Raw genomic sequence first — 26,516 nt, forward strand, 5'->3', positions numbered from 1 at the left:
GATTAAGGTTTGTGGGGGCCCCAGGACAATTAGCTTGTGGGGGCCCCTACAATCCACTCCTCTTCCCTGTGCTCACATGCCAACCCCTCTGCTGTCCATCCACTGTGATGTGCAGTCCTCTGTCACAGCGCAGGCATTCTGCTCCCACAAGTCCCAGCTGCTGCTGCACACACAGATGCACTGCGTGCAGGGTCGCGGAGCCAGTGTTCCCTAGTGGGGGCTATGTGTGGGGCCCTGTGGCATCCGCCCCCTCCATCCTGCCTTTAGTCCAGCACGGTTTAAAGAGAAACAAAAGTTTTAAAATAGGGTGAGGGCAATAAGCGGCCCTCCAGCTGTTGTTGAACTAAAAATCCCATCATGCCTTGCAACAGTTTAAGCATGGCCAAATAGCAAATCTGTGGTAGGGCATGCTGGAATGTTTAGTTCTACAACAGCTAGGGGTCACATATTGCCCACCCCTACTCTAAAAACAGCTTTTTTTTTGCTATGCACATGGAGACTGTGTTTTGCCTGTAAACAAGTAAACTGTCATGCAGAGTTCTTTTTCTGTGCCTTATTTACTGAATATATAGAGATCTGATCCTCCCCTGAGACTGTTATCTAACTAGAATGACTTTGTCAATGTTCTTTGACAGGAAATCCAGTCTTTGCTGCTAAATTGGAAAGGTTTGGATCTCTCCACCTATGGTGAACTGGTTCTGGAGGGGACGTTCCGCGTGCAGCGTGCTCGCAGCGAGAGGACATTTTTCCTGTTTGATAAGGCTCTATTAATCGCCAAAAAACGTGGAGACCACTTCGTTTACAAAACCCATATCCCGGTAAACCCTTAATCCTGTGAGGTGCCAGGGGGTGATATAGTAGAGTAGGCAATGGAAGGTTGTATTAGATCTTGACCGCTGCCATTCATTTCAAAAACAATTTACCACTTATGGAATAGGAGTATAATATATGAAAAGCAATGTTTACTTGAGCTGCCAAAAACACAGACTGAGGTGTTACCTCACAGCCGGTTACTGGGAAGCTGTTGGATGTCTTTACGCCCTCACCGGAGTTTAGTATAGAAGATGATCCTGTAATGCCCACTATAACTAGATTACATGAGGAACGTATAAAATCTCTCTGACAATTGTTCATATTCAATAATTAGGTTCTCTGTATTTAAATTATCAATTTTATTTTCCACTCTTATAGGGGCATTCCATTAAGCATTGTATTATGCCCAAATGTCCCTGTTATTGAATGCATGTAGTAGGGTATCTGTACTATTATAGCTGAGACCTTGGCCAGTCACCTTTTGGAGCTGCTTGAGACTCTAATGAAAGCCAGCTGCTGATTGAAGGAGCACCCACTACACTCTTAATACAATTAGTGTTTTGTTTTGTTTTTTTTAAATTGTTAATATGCCGTATTTGGTTTTGTTTGAGGCTCATTTATTTGTCATTCTTTAGTGTTCAAGCTTGATGCTGATTGAAAGTACAAGAGACTCCCTCAGCTTCACTATAACACACTATAAGAACAACAAACAGCAACACAATGTGCAGGTAAGAGATAAATCAACGATTCCACATTAAGTAATGTTGAAGCCGCAGCACCACTTTATTTCCTCATGGAAAATGACAACAGGATTAATGACAGACATCAAAGGCTACATTTCAGAACTTTGATTCCTAATTGATACGCAATGGCTTTTGCATTTAATATGGCATAGCCATTTTGACTAGCAAGCCTCCCCACCCCCTGCTTCCCCGTGGTCCAAAGTGAAATGGGACGACCATATCTTACACAAGACACTGCAAAAACTCTAATACATGCACTCATTATTTCTAGGGGTGAGCGGGTTCGGATTTCTGAAATCCGAACCCCCCCGAGCCCCCCCGATCCGAGTCCGATCCGAGTCAGGCTCGACTTTTCCCGCCTGACTCGGATCTGAAATCGAGGCAAAACGTCATCATCCCGCCTTCCGAGTCTCGCGGGTTTTGGATCCTATATAAGGTACCCGCGTCGGCGCCATTTTCTCACTCGGCTGTGGACAGTGAAGAGGGAGGGTGGGAGTTAGGGCTGTGTAGTGTAGTGTAGTGCTGCTGTTGTCCACTACTTCAAAGTCCATAGGGGCTGGCTGTGTTGTGCTGTGCTGCTGTTGTTAATAGGGGCTGTGTCCACTACTTCAAAGTCCATAGGGGCTGGCTGGACTGTGTTGTGCAGTCAGTTCTCCATAGGGGCTGTGTCCACTCCAAAGTCCTGTGCAGTGTCCCAGTCCTAAAGGAGTGCTGTAGTGTTGTCCAGGGGGTGCTCTGTCCATCAGGGGTGCTCCCCCCAAGTGCTAAAAAAATAATATATTTTCTGTGTTTGTGAATTGTGTGCGCAGTAGCCGCACGTGCATCAACAAAGTAGTGCCAAGCGTGCGCCTGTGTCATAAGTAAAGGGCCGGCTGGCTTGACCGTTAAAGGGTGCTGTAACCCCCGAAAGTACACTCCAGTCCAAACCAAAAAAAAATTATTTTCTGTGTTTGTGAATTGTGTGCGCAGTAGCCGCACGTGCATCAACAAAGTAGTGCCAAGCGTGCGCCTGTGTCATAAGTAAAGGGCCGGCTGGCTTGACCGTTAAAGGGTGCTGTAACCCCCGAAAGTACACTCCAGTCCAAACCAAAAAAAAATTATTTTCTGTGTTTGTGAATTGTGTGCGCAGTAGCCGCACGTGCATCAACAAAGTAGTGCCAAGCGTGCGCCTGTGTCATAAGTAAAGGGCCGGCTGGCTTGACCGTTAAGGGTGCTGTAACCCCCGAAAGTACACTCCAGTCCAAACCAAAAAAAAAATTATTTTCTGTGTTTGTGAATTGTGTGCGCAGTAGCCGCACGTGCATCAACAAAGTAGTGCCAAGCGTGCGCCTGTGTCATAAGTAAAGGGCCGGCTGGCTTGACCGTTAAGGGTGCTGTAACCCCCGAAAGTACACTCCAGTCCAAACCAAAAAAAAAATTATTTTCTGTGTTTGTGAATTGTGTGCGCAGTAGCCGCACGTGCATCAACAAAGTAGTGCCAAGCGTGCGCCTGTGTCATAAGTAAAGGGCCGGCTGGCTTGACCGTTAAAGGGTGCTGTAACCCCCGAAAGTACACTCCAGTCCAAACCAAAAAAAAATTATTTTCTGTGTTTGTGAATTGTGTGCGCAGTAGCCGCACGTGCATCAACAAAGTAGTGCCAAGCGTGCGCCTGTGTCATAAGTAAAGGGCCGGCTGGCTTGACCGTTAAAGGGTGCTGTAACCCACAAAGTACACTCCAGTCCAAACCCAAAAAAAAATTATTTTCTGTGTTTAGCCGCACGTATATATCAAATCGATATAACATAAATGGAGGACCAAACTTTCTCCGATAAAAATAAAATAGAGAAAGATCAAGAACCACTTCCTCCTAGTGCTGAAGCTGCTGCCACTAGTCATGACATAGACGATAACATGCCATCAACGTCGTCTGCCAAGGCCGATGCCCAATGTCATAGTAGAGGGCACATACAATCCCAAATGGCAAAGTTCAGGAAAATGACCTTGAAAAAGACATTTAAATCAGCTGAAGAGAAACGTAAACTTGCCAATATGCCATTTACGACACGGAGTGGCAAGGAACGGCTAAGGTCGATCCCTAGTATGTTCATGACTAGTGGTTCAGCTTCACATGACGATGGAAGCCCTCCTCCCACTAAAAAAATCAAGAGTTAAGCTGGCAAAAGCACAGCGAAGAACTGTGCTTTCTAAGAAGATATCACAAATCCCCAAGGAGAGTCCAAGTGTGGTGGTGGTTGCGATGCCTGACCTTCCCAGCACTGGACGGGAAGAGGTGGCTCTTTCCACCATTTGCACGCCCCCTGCAAGTGCTGAAAGGAGCACCCACAGTCCACTTGCTGATATGCAAATTGAAGATGTCACTGTTGAAGTACAACAGGATGAGGATACTGGTGTAGCTGGCGCTGAGGAGGAAGTTGGCGAGGAGGATTCTGATGGTGATGTGGTTTGTTTAAATCAGGCTCCGGGGGAGACAGTTGTTGTCCGTGGGATGAAAAAGCCCATCACGGTCATGCCTGGGCAGAAGACCAAACATTCCACCTCTTTGGTCTGGCAATATTTCTATCCAAATCCGGACAACAACTGTCTTGCCATATGTACCATATGTAAAGGTGAAATAAGTAGGGGTAGGGACGTCAACCACCTAGGAACAATCCTCCCTTATACGGCACCTGCAGCGCGTTCATAAAAAGTTACTGTCAAGTTCAGAAACTTTGGCTAAGACCGTAAGCAGTCCAGGGACACCTAAATCCCGTTGTCCTGTTGTATCCAAGCGCCTGCAAACCACACCGTCAACTCCCTCCTCGTCAATTTCCTCCTTAGTTAGGATCGGAAGTAGTCCTGCAGGCCATGTCACTGGCATGACTGACTCTCCTATCCGGGATTCCTCCGGAGGATCCTGCATTGCTACGCCTACTGCTGCCGCTGCTGCTGTTGCTGCTGCTGGGAGTCGTTCATCATCCCAGAGAGGAAGTAGGAACACCACTACTTTTACTAAACAATTGACCCTCCAACAGTCCTTAGCGAGGAGGATGAAGTACGACAGCAGTCATCCTGAAGCAAAACGTATAACTGAGGCCTTGACTGCTATGTTGGTGTTAGACGTGCGTCCGGTATCCGCCATTAGTGCAGTGGGATTTAGACAATTGATGGAGGTAGTGTGTCCCCGGTTCCAAATCCCGTCTAGATTCCACTTCACTAGGCAGGCGATACCGAGACTGTACAGAAACGTCAGAAAAAGTGTCCTCAGTGTCCTGAAAAATGCCGTTGTACACAATGTCCACTTAACCACGGACATGTGGACAAGTGGAACAGGGCAGACTAAGGACTATATGACTGTGACAGCCCACTGGGTAGATGTATCACCTTACGCAGCAACAGCAGCAGCGTCACCAGTAGCAGCATCTCAGAAATGCCAGCTCGTTACAAGGCAGGCTACGCTGTGTATCACCGGTTTCAGTAAGAGGCACACCGCCGACAACCTCTTAGAGAAACTGAGGGAAATCATCGCCCAGTGGCTTACCCCACTTAGACTCTCCTGGGGATTTGTGATATCTGACAACGCCACCAATATTGTGCGGGCATTACATCTGGGCAAATTCCAGCACGTCCCATGTTTTGCTCACACAATAAACTTGGTGGTGCAGAATTTTCTGAAAAGCGACAGGGGCGTGCAGGAGACGCTTTGGGTGGCCCGAAAAATTTCTGGCCACTTTCGCCATTCAGCGACTGCGTGCCGAAGACTGGAGCGCCAGCAAACACTCTTGAACCTGCCCCGCCATCACCTGAAGCAAGAGGTTGTGACGCGGTGGAACTCAACCCTCTATATGCTTCAGAGGATGGAGGAGCAGCAAAAGGCCATACAAGCCTATACATCCACCTATGACATAGGCAAAGGAGGGGGTATGCACCTGACTCAAGCGCAGTGGAGAATGATTTCCGTGTTGTGCAAGGTTCTCCAGCCCTTCGAACTTGCCACACGTGAAGTCAGTTCAGACACTGCCAGCTTGAGTCAGGTCATTCCCCTCATCAGGCTTTTGCAGAAGCAGCTGGAGAAAGTGAAGGAGGAGCTAAGACGGAGCGATTCCGCTCGGCATGTGGGACTTGTGGATGAAGCCCTTCATTCGCTTTGCCAGGATTCCAGGGTGGTCAATCTGTTGAAATCAGACCACTACGTTTTGGCCACCGTGCTCGATCCTAGGTTTAAAGCCTATGTGGTGTCTCTCTTTCCGGCCGACACAAGCCTGCAGAGGTGCAAAGACCTGCTGGTGAACACACTGTCAGCTGAAGCGGAACGTGACACGTCAACGGCTCCTTCTTCATTTTCTCCTGCAACTGGGGCTGCCAGGAAAAAACTTAGGTATCCTAAGCAACCCGCTGGCGGTGATGCAGGGCAGGCAGGACCAAGTTTGGACATCTGGTCCGGACTGAAGGACCTGGCAACAATTTCTGACATGTCTACTGTCACTGCATATGATACTGTCACCATTGACAGAATGGTGGAGGATTACATCGGTGACAGCATCCAAGTAGGCATGGCAGACAGTCCATACCTGTACTGGCAGGAAAAAGAGGCAATTTGGAGGCCCCTGTACAAACTGGCTCTATTTTACCTGAGTTGCCCCCCCTCCAGTGTGTACTCCGAAAGAGTGTTTAGTGCAGCCGGGAACCTTGTCAGCGAAAGGCGTAGGAGGTTGCTTCCACAGAATGTGGAGAAGATGATGTTCATCAAAATGAATTATCAGCTCTTCCAGGGAGACCAGCCTCCAGAAGGTACAGAGGGACCTGTGGTGGTGGATTCAAGTGGGGACGAGTTAATACTTTGTGAGGATGAGGATGTACACACTGAAGAGGGTGAGGAATCGGTGGATGAGGAGGATGAGGATGACATCTTGCCTCCATAGAGCCAGTTTGTGCAGGGACACATTAATTGCCAGCTTGTTTTGTGGGGGCCCAAACGAACCAATCATTTCAGCCACAGTTGTGTGGCAGACCCTGGCGCTGAAATGATTGGTTTGTTAAAGTGTGCATGTCCTGTTTATACAACATAAGGGTGGGTGGGAGGGCCCAAGGACAATTCCATCTTGCACCTCTTTTTTTTCTTTGCATTATGTACAGTTTGGGGCCTAGTTTTTCAAACTGCCATCCTGTCTGCCACTGCAGTTTCACGCCTAGATGGGTCACGTGTTTGTGCCGCCCACTCGTGTCGCTTAGCATAGTCATCCAGCTACCTCGGTGCAACGTTTTGGACATAAAAACACTATTGTGAGGTGTGAGGTGTTCAGAATAGACTGGAAATGAGTGGAAATTAAGGTTATTGAGGTTAATAATAGCATAGGAGCAGAAAAACCTACAAATTCTGTGATTTTAGCTGTTTTTATGCTTTTTTAAAAAAAAATACAGATCCAAAACACAAAACCCAGAACCCAAAACACGGAAGGGTGGTTTTGGCAAAACCAATCCAGATCCAAAACACGAAGAAAGATCCAGATCCAAAACCAAAACACAAAACACGAAAAGTGGCCGGTGCACACCCCTAATTATTTCCCGCATTGACTATTGCAATAGTCTCCTTATTGGTCTTCCCAAAAATAGACTCTCCCCACTACAATCCGTTTTGAATGCAGCTGCAAGGCTGATCTTTCTCACCAAACGTTCAGTGTCTGCTGATCCACTCTGTCAATTTAAAATACTTACACATAAAGCTATTAACCAAACCACACCAACATACATCTCTTCACTTATCTCAAAATATCTTCCAACCCGACATCTCCGCTCTGTACAAGATCTGCATCACACATCCCCATGCATTACTTCTTCCCATGGACGGTTACAGGACTTTTTTCGGGCTGCACACACTCCGTGAAATGCCCTCCCACGCACAATAAGACTTTCCACTAGTTTCTAAACATTCAAGCGTTCGCAGAAAACTCACCTCTTTAGACAAGCTTATCAGATTCCAGGGGCGCCCACATAACCTTTTATAGCTTCCCTATCTAACTCCCTTCTTATTGTAAACACCTATCACATCTTCTATTTCTTCAATTTAACACCCTCCTAACCCTAGGCCAACTTTCCAGTGTGATTGGATTATACAGCCCACCAAGAACATCTGCAATCGGGCTGTGGACCAGTTTGCAATATGTAGCACCTATCCTTGTGTATCAACACCTATTTCCCTATAGATTGTAAGCTTGCGAGTAGTGCCCTCTTACCTGCATGTATGTCTGTCTGGCTTTTACAACCCATTAAAATGTTAATGTTGAATCAAATTGTAAAGCAGAATTTGTTGCGCTATATAAGAAACTGTTAATAAATAAATAATCTTCGCAACAAAGAGCCAAACTTTTATGTATTTGTCCGGACTCCTTTCCCTGTACCCATGATCCTCCTTACCTGCTCCTAATAGCGGGAATAACAACTAGCAGATTCACCTTCTCTTTTTGTACGCAGGCCAAAACTGTGGAGGAGAAACGTCTCTGGACTCATCACATCAAGAAACTAATATTAGAGAACCACCATGCAATTATCCCGCAGAAGGTTGGGACCTCATCATTTATAATAAATTGTACTGTTTTACTTTTATTTTTATTTTCTTCTGCTTATCTATGCCAAATAAAGTGTTATGTAATGTTGCTGATCAGCATCAGTACAATGCAACAAAGCAGTATGAGGTATATTTACTGACACTGCTGAAAGGTGCAAATCTACACTGAAACAATAGCAACCAATCAGATGATTGCTTTTATACACCAAGTACATGATGGACAATGAGAGCATCTGTCTGATAGTATTGGTTTTAGTGCCAATTTCACCTCTGTGGGTAAATAATAATTAAAAACAAAATGGGGCTGCAACCGCCCTCTCTGTTATGGACGCCTACATCCATATTAATTGCTAGCTGTGATAATTGGTGGGTTGGTTATGCTCAGCAGCTTTGGAATTGATACTTTTCATAGCATGCTGATGACTTTTATATAAAATACTGTAAATACAAGATACAAAGAGAAAATATTATTTAATGTCTGCATTCGAGCTTTCCTGACTGCATGCCCACCAAAGTCATTGCTGCTGATGTGCTATTGATAGAAAATCCTTCATAGGTTTATTTCAGTGTCAGGATTTCCAACCAATGAGCAATGCAAGGTCCATATACCTTTCTCTTTGTCTGCCCGGAGAAGTTTTAGTTTCCCAATATGAATAGGTTTCTGCTATATAGTCACATGCTGATGATACGATGGCTCACTCTGTCCCCCTGCTAAAATACATTATTCCTCTGACTATTCTGCCAATAATCAGGGATGACCCCACCTCACGCCAACTCCCTAGGGCAATATATCCTTACATGTGCTTACATACACTATTTTTCATATTATATTACTCTGCATGAGAATTTTACCAATTGTTTGTCTAAAATACCTTATGGTTACAAAACCATTGAATTTGGAAATATTTCTATATTGTCAAAAATATATATATATATAATTTTTTTTTTATTATTTTAGGCCAAGGAAGCGATTCTAGAGATGGACGCAATTTGTAAGTTTTCAGAAAAAAATCTGCCATCTAATCTCTAAGTGTTACTAATCATCTTAATTCTAAAGTGGTGATGTGCTAAGCCTTGAAGAGAGAGAAAACGGGGAGAGATAAAGTACCAAGCAATCAGCTCCTAACTGTCACTTTACAGGCTGCATTTGGAAAATGACATTTAGGAGCTGATTGGTTGGTACTTCTCTCTCCACTTTATCTTTCTCCAAGCCTTTGATCATCTACCCCTTTGTGTATGTTCTATAACATCATTTTTATTGAATAAAAAAAAAACTGATCCAATCTAATATACTTTCTTCTATCAAGTTTTTTTTTTTTTTATATATTTGGTTCACAGATAGGAGCAACTTAAAGAACAATTCCCAAACTACTTTTAATGAACTGGGCAGTAAATAGTAAGGGTGCATTACTTGCTTATTACAATACATGTAATGTGCAGTCTTGTGCCTCTTTTTAGATCCTGGACGATACCGATACAGCCCAGAAAGAGTGAAGAAAACCATGTCTGCTGTTGACCCTACTGTCACACATCGGTCAGGACGCAGGCAGTCTGGTATGGAATCATTATTACTATCCTATTGCTGCACTCCTGGTGCGGACATTCCTGGCATTATAACTTACAAAAAGACATAAGATGGTATAATCTTGCTAAAGAACGTGCATATCCGTTCTGCAATTTTTCTGGAATGGTAAAGAGAATATGAAACACATAATATTGTATATAAAATGCAATGTGTGTGTGTACCTGGAAACCGCAAATGCTTCCGCCAGAATAATTACATTTGTGCCACAAATTGATACACATCGGAAAATCCTTTCTGATGCTGCATTTGTCTGCACCTTTTATTGCCAGCCCAGTTACAGTATGCTGTATTCTTTTATACATTAGCATTTTTATTATGCATACAAACACAATTTAGTTTTGTGCTTTAAAGAAGGTATCTCCTCACCAGATTTACATTATTACTAGTATGGGTGTGATGGCCAGCTAACATTACACACTGACCTTCACACCCCTGCCTCCTGCAGTGCCCTGGCTCCTCTTCCCCATAGGGGCACCTGGACAGCAGCCAGATGGATATTAAGCTCCCCTCTATGGAACAGCCCAGCATTCTGTCCCTGTGGTTACAGCACTCTAAAGATCTTTTTAAATAGTTGGTTTCTTCCCCACATATGCTAACTGGTAACTAGTGCAGAGATGCCCTTTAAAGATAGTGATTTTATAATCATTCTGCTTTTAGTATTATTATTATTATTATTACTACCCTGCTTCTCAAACATTTAGTGGCAGCAATTGTTGATTCTAGGATGTGCAAATTGTAGGACATATAAAATTCCCTGGATACAGCCAGGCAATCTATTACCCTTGTACTCTGAAATTAAACTGTTGATTCCTTGATTAAAACCTTCTAAATTGTTCATGAGGCAAATGGTAATGCGCTAACACTACAGGCTGAAAAACTGCGCTTGTCACGTTGTGCTTCTATAATAGTATGACCAGTCCCATTATTTAGAGTGAAGCTGTCTGTGGCACAATTCCAAATTAATTGTTTGATTCATTCATTTTAAATGTCCAAAATCGGTGATGTATTTTGGTTTTACAGGTCCATTAAACTTCATTGTACCAGCTTTCCTATAGAAAAGAGCTACTAATTACATTCGCAGCTATTTATATGTAAATGTTTCCAGAACTGATAAGATATTCAGGTCTAGATGTAATTGTGGGGAAGATATTACTGTTGCGCACTAGGGTCTTCCTGATATGGTCATTGACGTTGCCTACAGGAAGCCGATTTGCATGTATAATAAATTATGGCAGAAGCCGTTAGCTAACACTTTGCTGCATAACAATTGTCCATGCAGTGCTAAATATAAACAGTTTTTTTAAAGCTTGGAAGCATATATAAATATATCTGTGAATGTTATAAGAATTCTTGGGTCCATTTATATTTTATGGATATTTTATGCATGAGTAATAAAAAATAAAAAAACTTAATCTTGCTAATTAAAAGTAATATCTTTGAGTAAAACCTAGCTGGTGTACTGGCTTTTATCCTCCGTGGTATGAGCCCATGTGAACAGCACTACTGTGGCTGCTATTTATTGCTTCAAGACAACTATGTTCTCAATCGGATGAATCACCCGAACATAGTTGGTGGCATCTCCCTTGTCGAGCCTGCTCATGGTGGGAGATTAGTGTTTGGATAGAAAGTAAAGAACTTCCTACTGTAACAAGTTGTCTGTCCTGTCCTCAGATCCGAGCCACCCTAGATTCTGCCCTGGAAATGTTAAGGAGGGAAGCGTACACACACCGCAGCTAAAGGTCGCAGAAAGTCCGGTGCGAGATTTTCTTTTGAACTGGGTTACAGTCTCTGTATAGACACATAACTAGAGTGACCCATGCAGTGAGGCAAAAACTAACTAGATCGAGGTCATGTGTGTCTCTGGAGGTCCTCCAGGAAGACGGGGTCAATGAACTTTCTACATAACACCAGCCCTATGTACATAGGCGGCAAAGATTAATTGTAGACAGAGTTGTCAATAAAGTTCAATGATTTAAATAGTCAAATTATAGTCCACAATGAAATGAAACACACAAATAGCACTAGAAGTGTACAAGCTATAGAAGGCTTTTATCGCACTTATTCCACAGTGTGTGTCTACTGTAGCATTTCTACTGGTGGGTGGGTTGGGGTGGTTGTTATTTATTGTAGTTTAATGCTTTGCTATCCTTTCTTTAGAACCCACAAAGCACATTTTGAAGCAGTTGGGCGAGAAAGGTAAGATATTTCTTTATATCTGTTCTGTTAGTTGTTACCTTCTTTATTAATATGCAGTATCAAAGATAACCCAGTATATTTTATCTAGAATTTTACGTAACTTTTTTGCCCCATGTCAAAAATATATTAAGTTTCAAAAAGATTAACCCCAGTTTTTTTGATCCTACAATTCTGCATTGCCCTCCTAGTTAAATTGTTTGTCAGTGCTCATCACAGTGACCATATGGGAAACGTCCAACGATCAAGCAGAATATATTTATTCCTATGTTATTCTCCTGTCTGGTTTTCAGAATAGGGGTTTCTGATGAGAGACTTCACACCTGTATCTTGTGTTTTTTTTTATCCTAACTCAGACTTTAGGCCAATTCAATTGGCTGTGGGTACCATGCCCTGTGCTTGTGGCTTAACATTATGGCTATTTCAGTTGTTTCAGTGCTCTCCTGATTTCCTTGCAACTCAATTGAAAAGGGCAAGTCGTGGATGTCACTCCTTAATTCTGCAGTGTGTGACCTATGTAAAGAACATTAAAGAGTGTGGAAATCATCATGAACCCCCCAAAAAAGCTGCAAATAAGATGGAAGGACAGTGTAGAAGGCTGTTAGCAGCCATTAGCAAAGCATTGGAGGCAATTATATGATGTCACATGGCTGAATTTGGGAATTTTTGGAAATGGACAAATGAGAGCCAGCAAGTGTATTACATTAAATAAAACTGTCTATAGTAGTTGGGGTACATTTAAATGTCTCTATAGTGATTTTTAAGTGTGTATACACAAGTTTGCATAAAATTTAAGAAAACCATTGTAACTCCCATTGGTAAGCTCAAAAAACCCTTTCCCATCAATACAACATCCCTACATACATGTCCCACATCATTTATCCCATTATTCAGCCGTTTAGAGAGAATACCATGTCTTTATTGGCCGTATTTTCTTATGTAAAACCCGCTAAATACATTTGTTAATCTTCATTGGGAGGGGTGTCCTGGGACTGCTGTGCTGTCCCGTCATTTTTTTACATTAAAATAAGGCTTTTCCCTACTTTTCACCTAGCCTAGAGCTCGAACTAAAAAGCATGAGAACTCCCATTGAGACCCACATTAACTTAATGCAGATTTGTAATTGAATAGCAAAAACTCTCAGCTGCAGGTTTTTAACCAGCGTTAAGCTATGTTTTGGCCAACTCGTGGCTAATTGAATCTTCTCCTTTGTGTTAAAATATTATCAATTTCTGTTATGTTGATATTATGTACTGTCTGTATTCATATTGATTATTAACATTTCCCTTATTTTCTCCCCTGCTTTCCACCTTGCAGTGGGATTAAAGGTAAGATATCCTCTGCTCTGTCTACACCACTGATAACTTGTCTCTGATGGACAGCAGGCTGCACAGCTGTCTGTACTGTTATTGCTGTGTGCATATGCACGCGTGTAAATGTATATACATGGGTTTCAAGGCTCGGAACACTCTTCATGATACATTATGCTGTGAAGTGATTGAAATTTAGCCATACATAATATATATGACTGTTGGGAGGGTGGAATCATTATAGCACTTTGGGGGAGATGTACTAAACCGTGAAGAGAGGTAAAGTACCAACCAATCGACTCCTAACGGTCATGTTGCAGGCTGTTTGATAAATGACAGGAGCTGGTTGGTTGGTACTTTATCACTCTCCACTTAATCACTCTCAAAGGCTTAGTACTTCTGCCCCTTTTGTCAGAACTTGCTCAGACATCTACACCGTGTCATACACCCATCATTGCATGGAATGAAACCATCCTGCTTTGCCCTGTCTGCTGCGCTGCTTCATACATTAAGGAGATATTTTGTGTTTACACAACACCTTTGCTGCACAACAATAGTTTATTTCTCTTGTTTGCCCATACTTAGGAAATTACGTTGACTTTTCAAGACCAGACATAATGTTCTCAGTGTCACAAATGTAAAATACAGCAACATGTCTATTGTCACATTTCCTGTCAGTATAGACTTACACACAAACTTTATGATCACTATATTTACTACTAGAAGTGCAGACTCTGTGACATGGTGGCAGGGAATGCTGGGATGTGTAGTTCCACAGCAGCTGGTTGCCCTGCTTCATCATTTGAATCCTTCAATAGCTATTATGATCTATTTTTGGAGTGTAATGAATAAAATGCTATAGGTTAAAAGTTTTGAACAAACCATAAAGTCACACAGATAAATTAAACCTCAAACTCCTGTTTCCATTTGTACTTTGTGTGTGCACCACCAACACTGATATATTATGTAGGCTGCAAAGTGACATTCTAGAAGCTGCCAGGAACCGTAAAATATAAACTAGATGACACTAGCTTAATGTCCGAGAGAACCTTGCATAAGGAATGAGAACATAAACACTGACAACAAGTAAAATGACCACCATAAGCGTTGCTCCACATGGAAAATGTTAATTGTGGTGTTTGGCGTCCTTCCACATCATTTTTTTGTTGTTGTTTGCAAACAACATCTCTGTTTAGCTGTGTTTATGTAAACTGCAGTCACAGATTATCCAATGTGGGATATAGTAAGTACACATTCACACTGGGTGTTAATCAGAGTAACTCAACCTAAATACTGCAGTTAGTGTTACCTCGATTATAGATGAAACCAATAAAATGAGCTTTGCCTGCAATTGCTTTCCAAGACTGTGGGGCATATGTATCAAAGCTTGATGTGAGATAAAATTGTGAGATATAGATCAGCAACCAATCAGCTTCTAACTTACATTTTGCAGGCTGTGTTTAAGAAATGATAGTTTGGAACTGATTGGTTGGTGATTATATATTTCACAATTATCTCACATCAAGCTTTGATACATATGCTCCTGTGTACACCCGGCTGTTGTTTTGACTTTCAGCCCTCTATTCAGCGGGGTGACGGAACAATGGTGTGATCAGGTATTTGCAATTAAATCTCTAGCACAGTAGCATATCGGGCAATGTTTCTCAGTACGTTGTGGTTTTCAGTGTGTTTCACATTTTAAATCTTGACTTGAGTATCTTTGCTAGTTTACGTATTTAAACTATGGTATGTGCTTTTATTATTCTTTTTTTATACGACCCAACGTCTGCAGGGGTTCTCATAGCAACATGAGTATGGTCACTTTGCACATGCTAAAAAGGATCTCTGCAGAAAATCTTTATAGCTCAAACTTCATAAAAAGGATGCTTGAAGTGTATGGGGGTGCGTGCACAGCTCAGAGCAGTCTGACTGTTAGTGATCACAAGCACAATTCAATTTCACGTGGCCTCTTGGACAATGTATGGTGAATTGCCTTTTTGATCACCACCATAGAGACCTATTATACTTTTTTAAAGTTCTATTTAATGAAAGTTGAACAGACAGCAGCTTAAGTGGAGGCGCTAAGCAGGTTGAATGCCTGTAGCCGAATATATATACTAAAAGTGACCATGAATAAGCGGTCATTCGATCACATTTGCTAACCTATGTTCAGAACTCAGATTAAATAATTCTGAACCATGAAAAAACAAAGTAAAAGTGACATTGGATTTGGATGTTAATGAACAAACCAGTTGTCACTACAGTGTGGCGACTTTGTTACCAGGAGGACCAGCAGAGCAATGCTGTGCCTGCAATTTCATTGGCATAGCTTTTCTCCGTGTGGTATTTAAAAGGAATCCTTGTCTGTCCAGCATGCAGGCAGTGATGGAGCACTACTGGACTTTGAGGACATTCTTCAGCCCAGTATCAGCAGCCTGGCACCCAGCTGTGAGCACTTCCAGGCTGAAGTAGATGAGGAGGAGGAGGAGCCACCCAGCACAGAGCTGAGTAGAGGCTCAGGGGCAGAGCTCAGTGCATCTGAGGAGGAGGAGATACAGTTGGGAGAGGATGACCAGGTAGCTGATTTTGCCAGCTCCATGCTGGCAGTCATACATTGCTGGCGCTATAGGGCCAAGACTTTGCTTGATACGTGGGGCGCTCCTACGGTGAGGGTCTTTCAATATCCTTTCACCTTGTTTGTTCTTGTACCCCATCTAATCCTAGCAATTTAAACACCCCCTGTTCATGGCAGCTGTGAGCCTTGATAAAACAACTAATTGTCCTCCGCGCCCTTGCATGGCTCTTTGAATAAAGTGCGCTATCATTCATTGTTTGGGCTGAATGAAGGTGTCCCCGTGCGTGCGTAATACATGTGTACATTGTGGTCACTTGCCTTAATTGTCATGGAAACTAACTGCATGAACTCTTAACAGACTTGCTGTCACTGAATGCACGTTAATTCATAAAATGTAGCTAATTAATGCCCAAAATCTCTGCTTGTCACAGGAACCTAATAGAAAAATACATTAGATGGGAATTTGTGTTCTTATTTCATCACTGACGAACCACCTGTCGGTACAGTCCTAACATCTAATAGGCAGGAATTACATTTAGACCATGTATTCAAATTTAATCAGTTTTCGTCACGGTGGATCTAAATTTGGTCATTTGAATATTTATTATGTGTTGCCCCGGTTTTCATGACAAGCACTGATTTTTGGGTTGATCGGTCTCCCTTCTGTCATTGGAAGGTTCATGCTAAATTATTATATTTCTGTTTTGCTCATAGAACAGGGAATCCGTTCAGCATGATACATCAAAAGGGTTTAAGAGGCAAAACAGTGAGACTTCTGGGAACCCTGAGAAAAGGAGGAGTGTGGAAGTCGCATCATATAACAAGGAGGTGAGCGGCTTCTGAAGATTTCACTTGGAAATCTACATATCCTCAATTGTTTCCACTCTTCATACTTGGAGGAAAAGGGGCTGGGGGGTAGTTTGCACCGTGGTGACCCTAAAAATTGTCAAGTTAAATGATTGTTTCACTGGAATAACTCTTTCAGCCCATATTCGGAAATAGCGGTGGTGCAGCCAGTCAATTTTACTGGGGCCTGCTGCTATGAAGGGGCCCGCAGCCAGCGGCTTTATAATGAGTCAGACTGACTTGTTAGATTGCCGCTGATCCATCGGCCGGACTGTGACTTGGGGGTGGTGTGGTCCGACCGGAGGAGGTGGGGCCTCCCTTCATCTCTCCCTGGCTCCTCTTCTCAGTCTCCTGAGTGAGAAGTTGTTGCTGAGAGTGGGGCGATCCTGCTTTTGCTGCTAGGGATGACGTCACAATCTCGTGAGGGTCCCCGGGGTGAATACATGGGCAGATGGGAGGACCCACCATCCTGCCAGGCCTGCCTCTGCCTGGGTGTATTACCGGTGGGCGCATGGCCGGCGGTTCAATTCCCGACAGCGGCTACCCCACAGCGCTGGAAATCCCGATCGTCCTAAAGGTAAGTATCAACTAACTTAACCTAACCCCCCCTAACCGTAACCCAACTTAGGGGTGCCTAACCCTAACCTCCCCCTGGGGGTGCCTAACCCTCCCTCTCCCTAGCCTAACCCTAACCTCCCGGGGGGGTGCCAAACCCTAAGTCCCCCCCCGGGAGCCCTAAACCTAACCCCCCCCCACGGCTGTCCGCTGCAGTGCCCAGCATCCGCTCGATCGGGAATCCGGGCGCCGGTCTCCAGACGTTGGGCAAATTACAGGCGTCTACATTTAGATGCCTGTCATTTGTCCCTAGTCGGGATAAAGCAGTCTGGAAGCCGGCGGTCGGCATTTAGACCGTCGGGTTCCAGACTACATGCCTGTAGTGCCAGCCATTTCACAGCCTGTGCTGAGCCAGCCTAGCCCAAGCTCTGCGCCCCCCCCCCTTCCCCCCCCCCTGCAGAAAGTACCCATGAAATGATGTGACCGTCAGTGGGTAACTGAGTGCCCCTACCTGCCAGCCACCTCACAGCCGAGCCAGTCAAGTAGTACTGGCGTGGACCCCTTGGTACCTCTATCATCTCCCCCCTTCCTCTGGACAATGTCACCCAATGCTCCCTATCACCCACTGCCTCTCTCCGTGCGGAGGAGGAGGGGAGCCTAAAAGCATATTATGGCATCTAGTTCCACCACTCGCAATTCCGCCACTGGCGCAGCCTAACCATAACGCTGATATATTCATAATGTAGACATGCATAATGTCAACATTTTGAACATGTTGACATACTGATGTCCACATTTAAAACCGTTCAACATTAGTGTTGACATTCTGAATGTCAACAATATGACTACATACCCTGTTTTCAGGGGCGTTTTAAAGAGATGAGGGAGCCCGTGTGCAGGCTCAGTGCGGGCTCCCTCCTCTCTCTGGCAGTGCCGCGGTGCAGTAGATTCTGACAGAATCTACTGCGCATGTGTGGGACTCTGGGAAAATGGCACCTGCATCGTTTTCCCGGGGACAACAGTACTGCGCATGCTGGAGTCACCGGGAAAATGGCCGCAGCCATTTTCCCAGTTATTTTTGCTGCTCTGCGGCGAGACTTATTTACACAATCAGGGCTCACAGTACTACAATAGGTCCATAGCTTTTCATTAGAGCTATATAGGGGGGGCTAATGATGGTCCAAGAACTATAGTGCCATGAAATGTCTCAAAGCTCCAGGTAATTGGGGCTCTCCAGGTAATCAGGGACTATTTTATGTACGTGGAACAAACAAACTTCTTGTTCTATCGTTGCAGCTTTTCTCTTTTCCTCCTTTATAATCTAAATTTTTTTGGGTTGGTGGAGTAGCCTTGGTTTACTAAACAGTAGGTTTACAAAGCTGCTGATAATTGGTAGTATAGAAAATTGTCTGTTTAGTAAATATACCCCTTGGCATGGTTCTTGGGACTCCTTTAGAATTAGGAGCAATTCCAACTAAAGGCGCAAGTCGTTTTGCGGTGCAAATGGAAATTGTTTTTTCCTGTGGAGGAAGTGACGCCATCTTTTGCTTCTAGTACACAATTAATTACTGGGCAGGTTTGTTTTTACATTGTAGGAAACATCTACCTTCTAAATCTGGCTGCATACATGGGTTTGCCAAAGTTCAAAAGTGTACCCTTTTTAGAGGGCATTAACAAGGATCATTATGATGTAGTACAGATAATTAGACAAGAGGAGGTACCTCATTGTTAGACTTTATTTCTGTATGTCATATTTACACTTTTTTTTTTTTTTTCTTTTTTTAATCAGGTGGTGGTTGAAACAGAAAAAAATAAGTCTGAACCAGAAGAGGATTACATTGCTGAGATGGTCGGTACATCTGAAATTGCATTAGAAGGTCCTGTAGTCCCTATGGATAACCGAGCATTAGAAGAAGAGAGGAATATATATTATGCCCGTGACCCTCTGGCTAATGGTGTAACTGAGAATGTAGAAGACTTAAAGACCTTTAGTAGTGAGGAGGATGAAGAGGAAGCAACTGTCCATGAATCCACCAGCATCCTTCCTCCATCTGTACTGAATCAAGCCAGTGTGATTGCCGAGAGGTTCATAAACAACCTCTCTAGACGGAGCAGTTTGGTTTTGGAGGATGGAAAGGTCATCGGCTACATAACCCCGAGGCTAACAAGCAGGAGTAGCAGTCTACTAAGCCTGGATTGTTCAGATAAAACGGTGTATCAGAATGGGTCCTCTGACTTTCCAAACTCTCACCAAGATGTCCTGGCTGATGGTGATCAAGGGAACGCAGAGTCTACACTTAGTAAGGTTCATTCTGCAGAAAATGTTTTTGAAGAAAAAGAAAGGGCCACTTGTAAGCGTAGAGAGTTCATTCTCTCCTTCCAAGATAGACAACTCCTTGACAAGATTAAAACCTACTATGACAATGCAGAACATCAGGATGCATCGTTCAGCATCAGGCGCAGAGAAAGCCTGACTTACATTCCGACCGGACTGGTCAGAAACTCTGTCTTTAAGATTAACAGTCTGCCTAGATATGATGGCAACCAGAGTTCACTAGCAAGGCAAAGAATGGGCAGCTCTTCCAGTATTGCCAGCACTGGGAACAGCAGACCGGTCTCGTGGTCAGATGTTCCCACTTCTACTAAACAGGGGGAAGCTGAACAATCCAGTCGCCATACACAACATCCTGTTTCTGCAGCTGAGAGCAAGATCCCAGATCAGCAGGTCACAATTTCCGATGATGAGTTCAAATCTCCGACAGAGATGATAAAAGTGTGGGAACAAATGGAAAAGGAGAGCGGATGGAAAGATAAAGACTATCGGGAAGTTGGTGGGGACACAAATGTTACCTCAACCAGCTATCAAGACAAAATACTGATATCATTAGAAAATGAACCACTAATAATTCTGGAAGAGAGTGATCTCAGTACCATAACTGAGGAATCCCAGGCTCCTACACCGGAGAGCACATCTCCTCACCGGCTCATAAATCCAACCAATGATCTGATCTTTAATGATCAGGACTACAAAACTCCCATCAAGCTTCATCCCACTATTATGCAACTTGCCAACTGTATGGAGGGAGATCTGTCAGAGAAGATGAAGAACAAGGTGTATCAACTAGCCAGACAGTACAGTCAGAGGATTAAGTACAACAAGCCAGTTCCACACAGGCATCTTAGCGACATAGAGGAGGATATGAGAAGGGGCAGCCTTCCATCTGTACAAGAGGAGAAACTGGAAGTAAAATGTGAGTATTGGCCTAGAATGGTATTTTATAGGTCAAGACACAACTGTTTCATAACCAACCCATTGTGTTCCAATTTGCTCCAAACTAGTAATTCAAACTCATCCCTTAAATTACTAAAATAAAAATTATACTGGTTGTGTGACTTATCCGGTTTAGTCTGTGTCTTTTTTTAACAACCTATGTAATGTATATGTGTATGCAAAATAATTTGGTAACCCTGGTCCCATCTCTCAATGTCCTTTTGTTATTCCTACAAATTCCTTTTTGTTGGAGGTATTCTAGTGCACTCTCCCAGCCCTGGACAGTAATGTTAAACAGAGGATAAAAAAAATCCCTGTGCCCTGCCCAGTTTGCACCTAAATACAGATTTGTCCACATACATCTAGCCTCCTGGCACGTTAAACAACCCTTCCAGTCGCGCCATGCTGTGGCGTGACTCTGTAGCGCCGAGCGTCTTTTCGGGCATCATTTTTACCTTCAAATGTGTCTTATTCACAGAAAAATGTGAATGGATAGCACAAGCAGCTGCTGCTGATTAAAATAATATGCGGCATGCCTATGTTCTCTGAGCGTCTGCAGGTCTATCTGCATGTGAAATGCTATGTTAGTGTCAGCGGCAGTAACACTGTAATGTAGCATTTTGCATACAGATACACCCGCAGAGGCACAGTGAATATAGGCATGCTGCATATCTTTTTAATCAGCAGAAGCTGTTTGTGCTATTTATTCACATCACGGTGTGAATAAGATGCATTTGAAAACGCACAACAAGACGCTTGGCACTACTGAGTCACACTGAGCTCCCGCGTTGTGTGGCGCGACTTATAGCACCAGGAGAATAGGTGTATGTGGGCACATCTGTAGGTCAGGCTCTTGTGTAGGTAGAGCCTTCCATGTAGAGTAGAATAGACTGAATAGAACATTCATTAACTGTACACAGCATACTGTCTATCTAAATGTCTGCAGATCACACATGGCAAATCAGTTGGCATACGAATACCACCCTAGAGCTGTTCCAGGTGTAGCGGGCTGTGGTGGGTTTACACTCTGGAAGCATCCTCAAGTAAAAAAGACTGGTGTCAGGTTTTGTGTTATCAACTTTTAAGGTGGCAAAACAATTACGGTACATAAAAAGACTAGAATATTGGGCACTTAAAGTGTTCAAACCTGTGCACAATCTTCTCTGCTTTGCAGCTAACTATAAAATACAGTATGAACCTAGGAGACCAGGTAGAAAGTCATCCAGAGACACTTTATGCCTATGCAGATTGTTACTTAAGCATTGAGGGGCTGATTCTGAGATGCGAGCAAGCCTTGCAGACTGATCCTGCTATTGTTTGTACTGCACATGTTCTGCAGCCAAGCATGCCCAACTTTGAGTGATTCAGAGATATACGCATCTCTGCCACATCTCCAATTGGGAGTTGGTGTAACTGGATGGCAACTGGACGTTCACATGTAGGATGTGTTCCATGGGCATTTAAACGGAATAGTGGGCTATATAGAGGTGAGCGTACTTGGAGTTCTGTCTGATTTCATAGGGATCTTTAGCACCAGATATAAGGCTGGTGCACATGTGCACTGATAATGATGATCGCTACTTTCACAAACAGATGGGTAGGGACAGCGCAGCCATATAAGATGCTGCAACTCTGCACACAGGCAAAGACCTGCATTTATTTCCCCGAATGTAATCCGGCTGACTTGTGTGCGATTCTGAATCAGCCCCGAAGCAGGCTAGTTATAGAGCTCATGTGACCTGGGGATAAAGGGAAATGTATCAAGCTTAAAGAGGCTTCTGTAATTTTTCAAGCACAGCCTGTAAAATGTAATTTAGGAGCTGTTTGGTTGGTACTTTATCTCCAAAGCTTGTTACATCTCCCCCAAGGTATGCTTTTACATTCTACCTTTTGGTCTGGGTAGAGCATAATATAGCAAGATGCACTATCCACTGCAAAGGCCAGCTCCTGGTGACTTCCTACATTTGTGCTCACATGTCAGGAGTACTAAGATGGAGGAGGATGCCCGGGAGTGAGCATCATACACACAGATATGTGGCAAAAGCTTATAGCACATGTTGATATATTATGCTCTTGCAGGCGGAGGGAGGACACAGGAACTTTGTTGTGGTTATGTTTTTCATCCCATAGTGCACAAGGTATTGTGTAATCACAAGACAGAGTCCTCTAAATTTGAGGATTATAGGTAAACTGCATTCAGTGTTTTTTTGTGTTGGTTTAGGTAGAATTGTTTTACCAGTCCATTTTCTGCATTTTAGGTAAACTGAAGCCTGCATTGTCTATCCCTGCCTACGATCACATTGTTCTACAAGAGCATAGCCCAACCACTCCCACATCCTCCATATACAATGAGAAATCCCCCAAGCGCCTATCATTCACTCTTGGTGACAGCCCACACGCATCTTCCCCTGTAAACTTTGACTGCAAAAGTCCACTGAGTCCAGTAAAAACAGAAAAATTCCATTGGCCAGATGTCCGAGAGCTGAGAACCAGGTACACAAGTACAGCCAAAGGTGGCAAATCCAGTCCAGTCAACAGGAGCCAATCTGTGCCAGATAGAATGATGGACCGCAATACGGACAATCCATTACGCACACAAAATAAAGAGTTAATAAGTCATTCATACAGCATGAATATAAAACATTCTGACATGATGAACGGAATTACAGAAGAAGAAACGCATTCACCCAAAACTCCCAACATCAATGGGAGAACGGAGGCATTGCAGAACGACAAGAGCTCTGAGCAAACCATAGATGACCATTACTACATTAGTGCAGAAGCTCCTCTGGATTCCAACAAAAAGGTCGTAATTATAGAAAAGATTCCAATGGCTTCTACATATGATCTGGAAAATGACGACACCTATGTCCATATCAGATCACCTACCACCAGAGAGAAGATTTCACTTAAAGCCGTGATCGAGAGGTGCAAAGCTTACCAGGAGTCTGAGGAATACAAATCCAGGGACGATCTCTCCAAGATGGATACCTCCATGGATACTGTAGGTAAACAATCAAAACCAGAACCGCAACTATTAACGAGCAGCGATGCTGCTCATCAAAGCAGAGTCAAAAACTTAAGAGCAAAATTCCAGACTATGAATTCAAGCAGCTGCAAAAACTCTGAGCTGTGTTAACATTTCATATTATTATTGTGTACAAACAGACTTTCAAAGGGAGGGTCTTTTTGAGGAAATATATGGTTTCAACCTTGGTTGCTTTATCAACACTACAGGAATATGCTGCATTGCTGTGCACAGAAGGGCTCCTGAACGTATTTAAATTCTCTGTATATTGTGTACTACTTGTTATATTATGACTGTGGTTTATATTTGCATTAAATACTAGACTATAGATTAACTATACAAAAAAAAAAATCCTCTTCGGATTATTTATATATATATATATATATATACATATATATATATATATATATATATATATATATATATATAAGGGATATGCAGGCTCGGATAGGTTCGAGTTTGCACGTGGAGTTCGGATTTTTCCCTCCAAAAAAACGGAACTCAGAAAGAGGCAAAACGTCATCTTGCATGGACGAACATCATCATTCCTGGACCCCTCCATTGCCGCCGGCAGCCGCCTCCCCCATAGGTTTCTATGGGGGATGCGATGCTGCGAAACATTCCCGATATTGACCCCAGCAGCTAACGCCATCGGAAGATAGCGTTAGCCGCTGTGTCCTATGGGCACTTACCCGCATTTCAGCCGGTGGAGGGATCTTCCAGATCCCTCCACCGGCAATGGGCGCCGCTCATGTGCAGTCCGCGGGACTGCGCATGCGCAGCAGCCCGGAATGCGCTCTAGCCACAGGGACGGGCTCTTTTCGGAGCCCGTCTCCCTGCATGTGCCGGGTCATACATTCGGCCGGTATGATCGCATTTTGCAATGCGATCATGGGCGGTACTGCATGCCCTGATCGCATTGCAAGAAGCGATCCTTAATAAATGGGCCTCTAAGGGTTCTGTCTGTCTAGCTGTGGTTGAAATGAAGACTTTGGTCAGAGCTTGAGATGCAAACCTCGAAGAGAGCGTCCCTATATGTTCCATATTATTTATTTGTATTTTTTTTTTTTCCGTAATTGGATATCCTTGTCTGTAATTTCCCTCTGTAATGTAAATATAATGAAACCTATAAAGCTATTTGCAGTAATGCATCGCAGATTGATTTATTTGGGACTTTATATCTGTAAAATTGCAGATGCTGCATTATGAGAATTCAATTATTTTGAAATTTTTTATGAGGTTGGCCAGAAACACACGATGCTACTTCGTAAAGAAGACTACAATGAAACTAGTGAGGATTTTTAGAATGCTAAGGCAGGCCTGACCAGCCTGTGGCTCTCCACCTGTTGTGAAACTTCAAGTCCCAGCATGCCTTGCCAGAGTTTTAGCATTCCCTAATAGCAAAACTGTGGCAAGGCATGCTGAGACTTGTAGTTTCACAACAGCTGGAGAGCCACAGGTTGGCCAGGCCTGTGCTAAGGCATACTTGCCAGCATCTGCAGGTACACTTCCTTCAAAGGTAGGTACAGTTGACTGCATCATGTCAGCGCAATTCTTCATATAGTTGCTGAACGTGTTTTATAATACTTGTTTCGCCGTCATCCACTAGGGGACACTGGAGTCTCAGTACAGTGGGTATAGATGTAGGATAACCGGGAGCTGCCACTTTAATAAATTTGAATAGTAGCTAGCTCCTCCTCCTCTATACCCCCCTACAGGCCAGTCTGAATTTTGTGCCAAGGGAGCTGGCTGCACTACACAGAGCTCTCTGTTTAAATTAAAGATCCTCGATCACCATATGAGGACACAGACAGGCAGCTCCCTGCCTCTGCCTGTCTGCATTGTTGGAGCTGCCGAGAGACCCCACCGCAGCTGCTTGCGGTGTGCGCTGGGGTCTTCAGCTACAGAGACCACTGTCTCTTGGGGGTACCTAGATGCGCTGCTAGCAGACCCGCCACCGGCAGCACTCGGCAGCGGCAAGGTTAGTAACTCCTGGCACCCTGAATAGCAGGGTGGCCAGGAATACTGTAAGGTGGGCATCAATGCAGCCCGCTCAGCACTGTAGACGGGCGCCATAGCAGGGGGGGGGGGCAGAGCCTAACGATGAGTTCTGCTCCTGCCTTCCAGCAACCCCAGCGTTTCCTAGAGGCTGGCGGCCATTTTAAATATAACATGCTGCTGCAGACGCTGAGTACAGCAGAGAGACTGTCCTGTCCCCAGATGTGAGTACACAGTGGGGTCAGGCTACTGAAGAGTCATTAAGACTGTGTGTGCACAGCCATTAATAGCACATTTACATTGTGTTTACACAGCGTGCTGGTCATTGTATCAGCGCTGGTTGGGCTGGGTAAAAGCATATCCTTCTATGCCCTTATCTCTTCTTACTAACAGTCTCTGTGTGTGTGTGTGTGTGTGCTCTTGCAATTCTATCTTTTTGGGGACTTGGGGTGGACAGCACACCAACACCGGTGGGACATCTAGCACAGTGGGGACCTAAAATGAAGTCCCCACGAGTCAAACCATTGGAGACAAAAGAGGAGGCATGTACCTGTTACCCTACATAGCAATTGGGCATGTCCCTGAAAATCACGTTTCCAAGAGTGTTATGGGTGTCGGTGTGTATGCCGTGCTGAGGGTGTGTGTTTAAGAGATCTCTGACAGAAAAAAAATAAAATAAAATTGGGGTGCAATGGCACCACTTGTCCACCTGGGGGGGCGCGTGTCCCCACCTTACGCTCTCCCCATGTTTTAAATTCATTTCTGGCTATTTAGAGGGAAAAAATAAATTGGGGTGCAATGGCGCCACTTGTCCACCGGGGAGGGGGCGCGTGTCCCCCCATGTTTTAATTTCATGGGTGGCTATTTAGAAAAAAAAAAAATTGGGGTGCAATGGCGCCACTTGTCCACCGGGGGGGGCGCGTGTCCCCACCTTACGCTCTCCCCATGTTTTAATTTCATGGGTGGCTATTTAGAAAAATAAAATAAAATTGTGGTGCAATGGCGCCACTTGTCCACCCATGTTAGCAATGGCGCGTGTCCCCCCATGTTAGCTGTT

At 43.9% G+C, this 26,516-nt stretch overlaps 1 protein-coding gene across 1 annotated transcript in view; it reads left to right on the forward strand.

The window, feature by feature from the left end:
• Window positions 1-24,608, forward strand: part of LOC148505485 (pleckstrin homology domain-containing family G member 3-like) — a 225,517-nt gene extending 200,909 nt beyond the window's left edge. The window contains exons 9-19 of the mRNA XM_088448223.1: window positions 636-818; window positions 1,449-1,541; window positions 8,005-8,091; window positions 9,057-9,090; window positions 9,557-9,652; window positions 11,841-11,879; window positions 13,194-13,204; window positions 15,559-15,762; window positions 16,476-16,589; window positions 18,952-20,413; window positions 22,692-24,608. Coding sequence (XP_088304349.1) covers window positions 636-818; window positions 1,449-1,541; window positions 8,005-8,091; window positions 9,057-9,090; window positions 9,557-9,652; window positions 11,841-11,879; window positions 13,194-13,204; window positions 15,559-15,762; window positions 16,476-16,589; window positions 18,952-20,413; window positions 22,692-23,572 — 3,204 coding nt within the window. The 3' untranslated portion in view covers window positions 23,573-24,608. The remainder of the gene's footprint in view (window positions 1-635; window positions 819-1,448; window positions 1,542-8,004; window positions 8,092-9,056; window positions 9,091-9,556; window positions 9,653-11,840; window positions 11,880-13,193; window positions 13,205-15,558; window positions 15,763-16,475; window positions 16,590-18,951; window positions 20,414-22,691) is intronic.
• Window positions 24,609-26,516: the final 1,908 nt, after the last annotated feature.

The sequence above is a fragment of the Taudactylus pleione genome, unplaced genomic scaffold (genome assembly GCF_031769625.1).
Source record: "Taudactylus pleione unplaced genomic scaffold, aTauple2 ptg000452l, whole genome shotgun sequence".
NCBI classification, from domain to species: domain Eukaryota; kingdom Metazoa; phylum Chordata; class Amphibia; order Anura; family Myobatrachidae; genus Taudactylus; species Taudactylus pleione.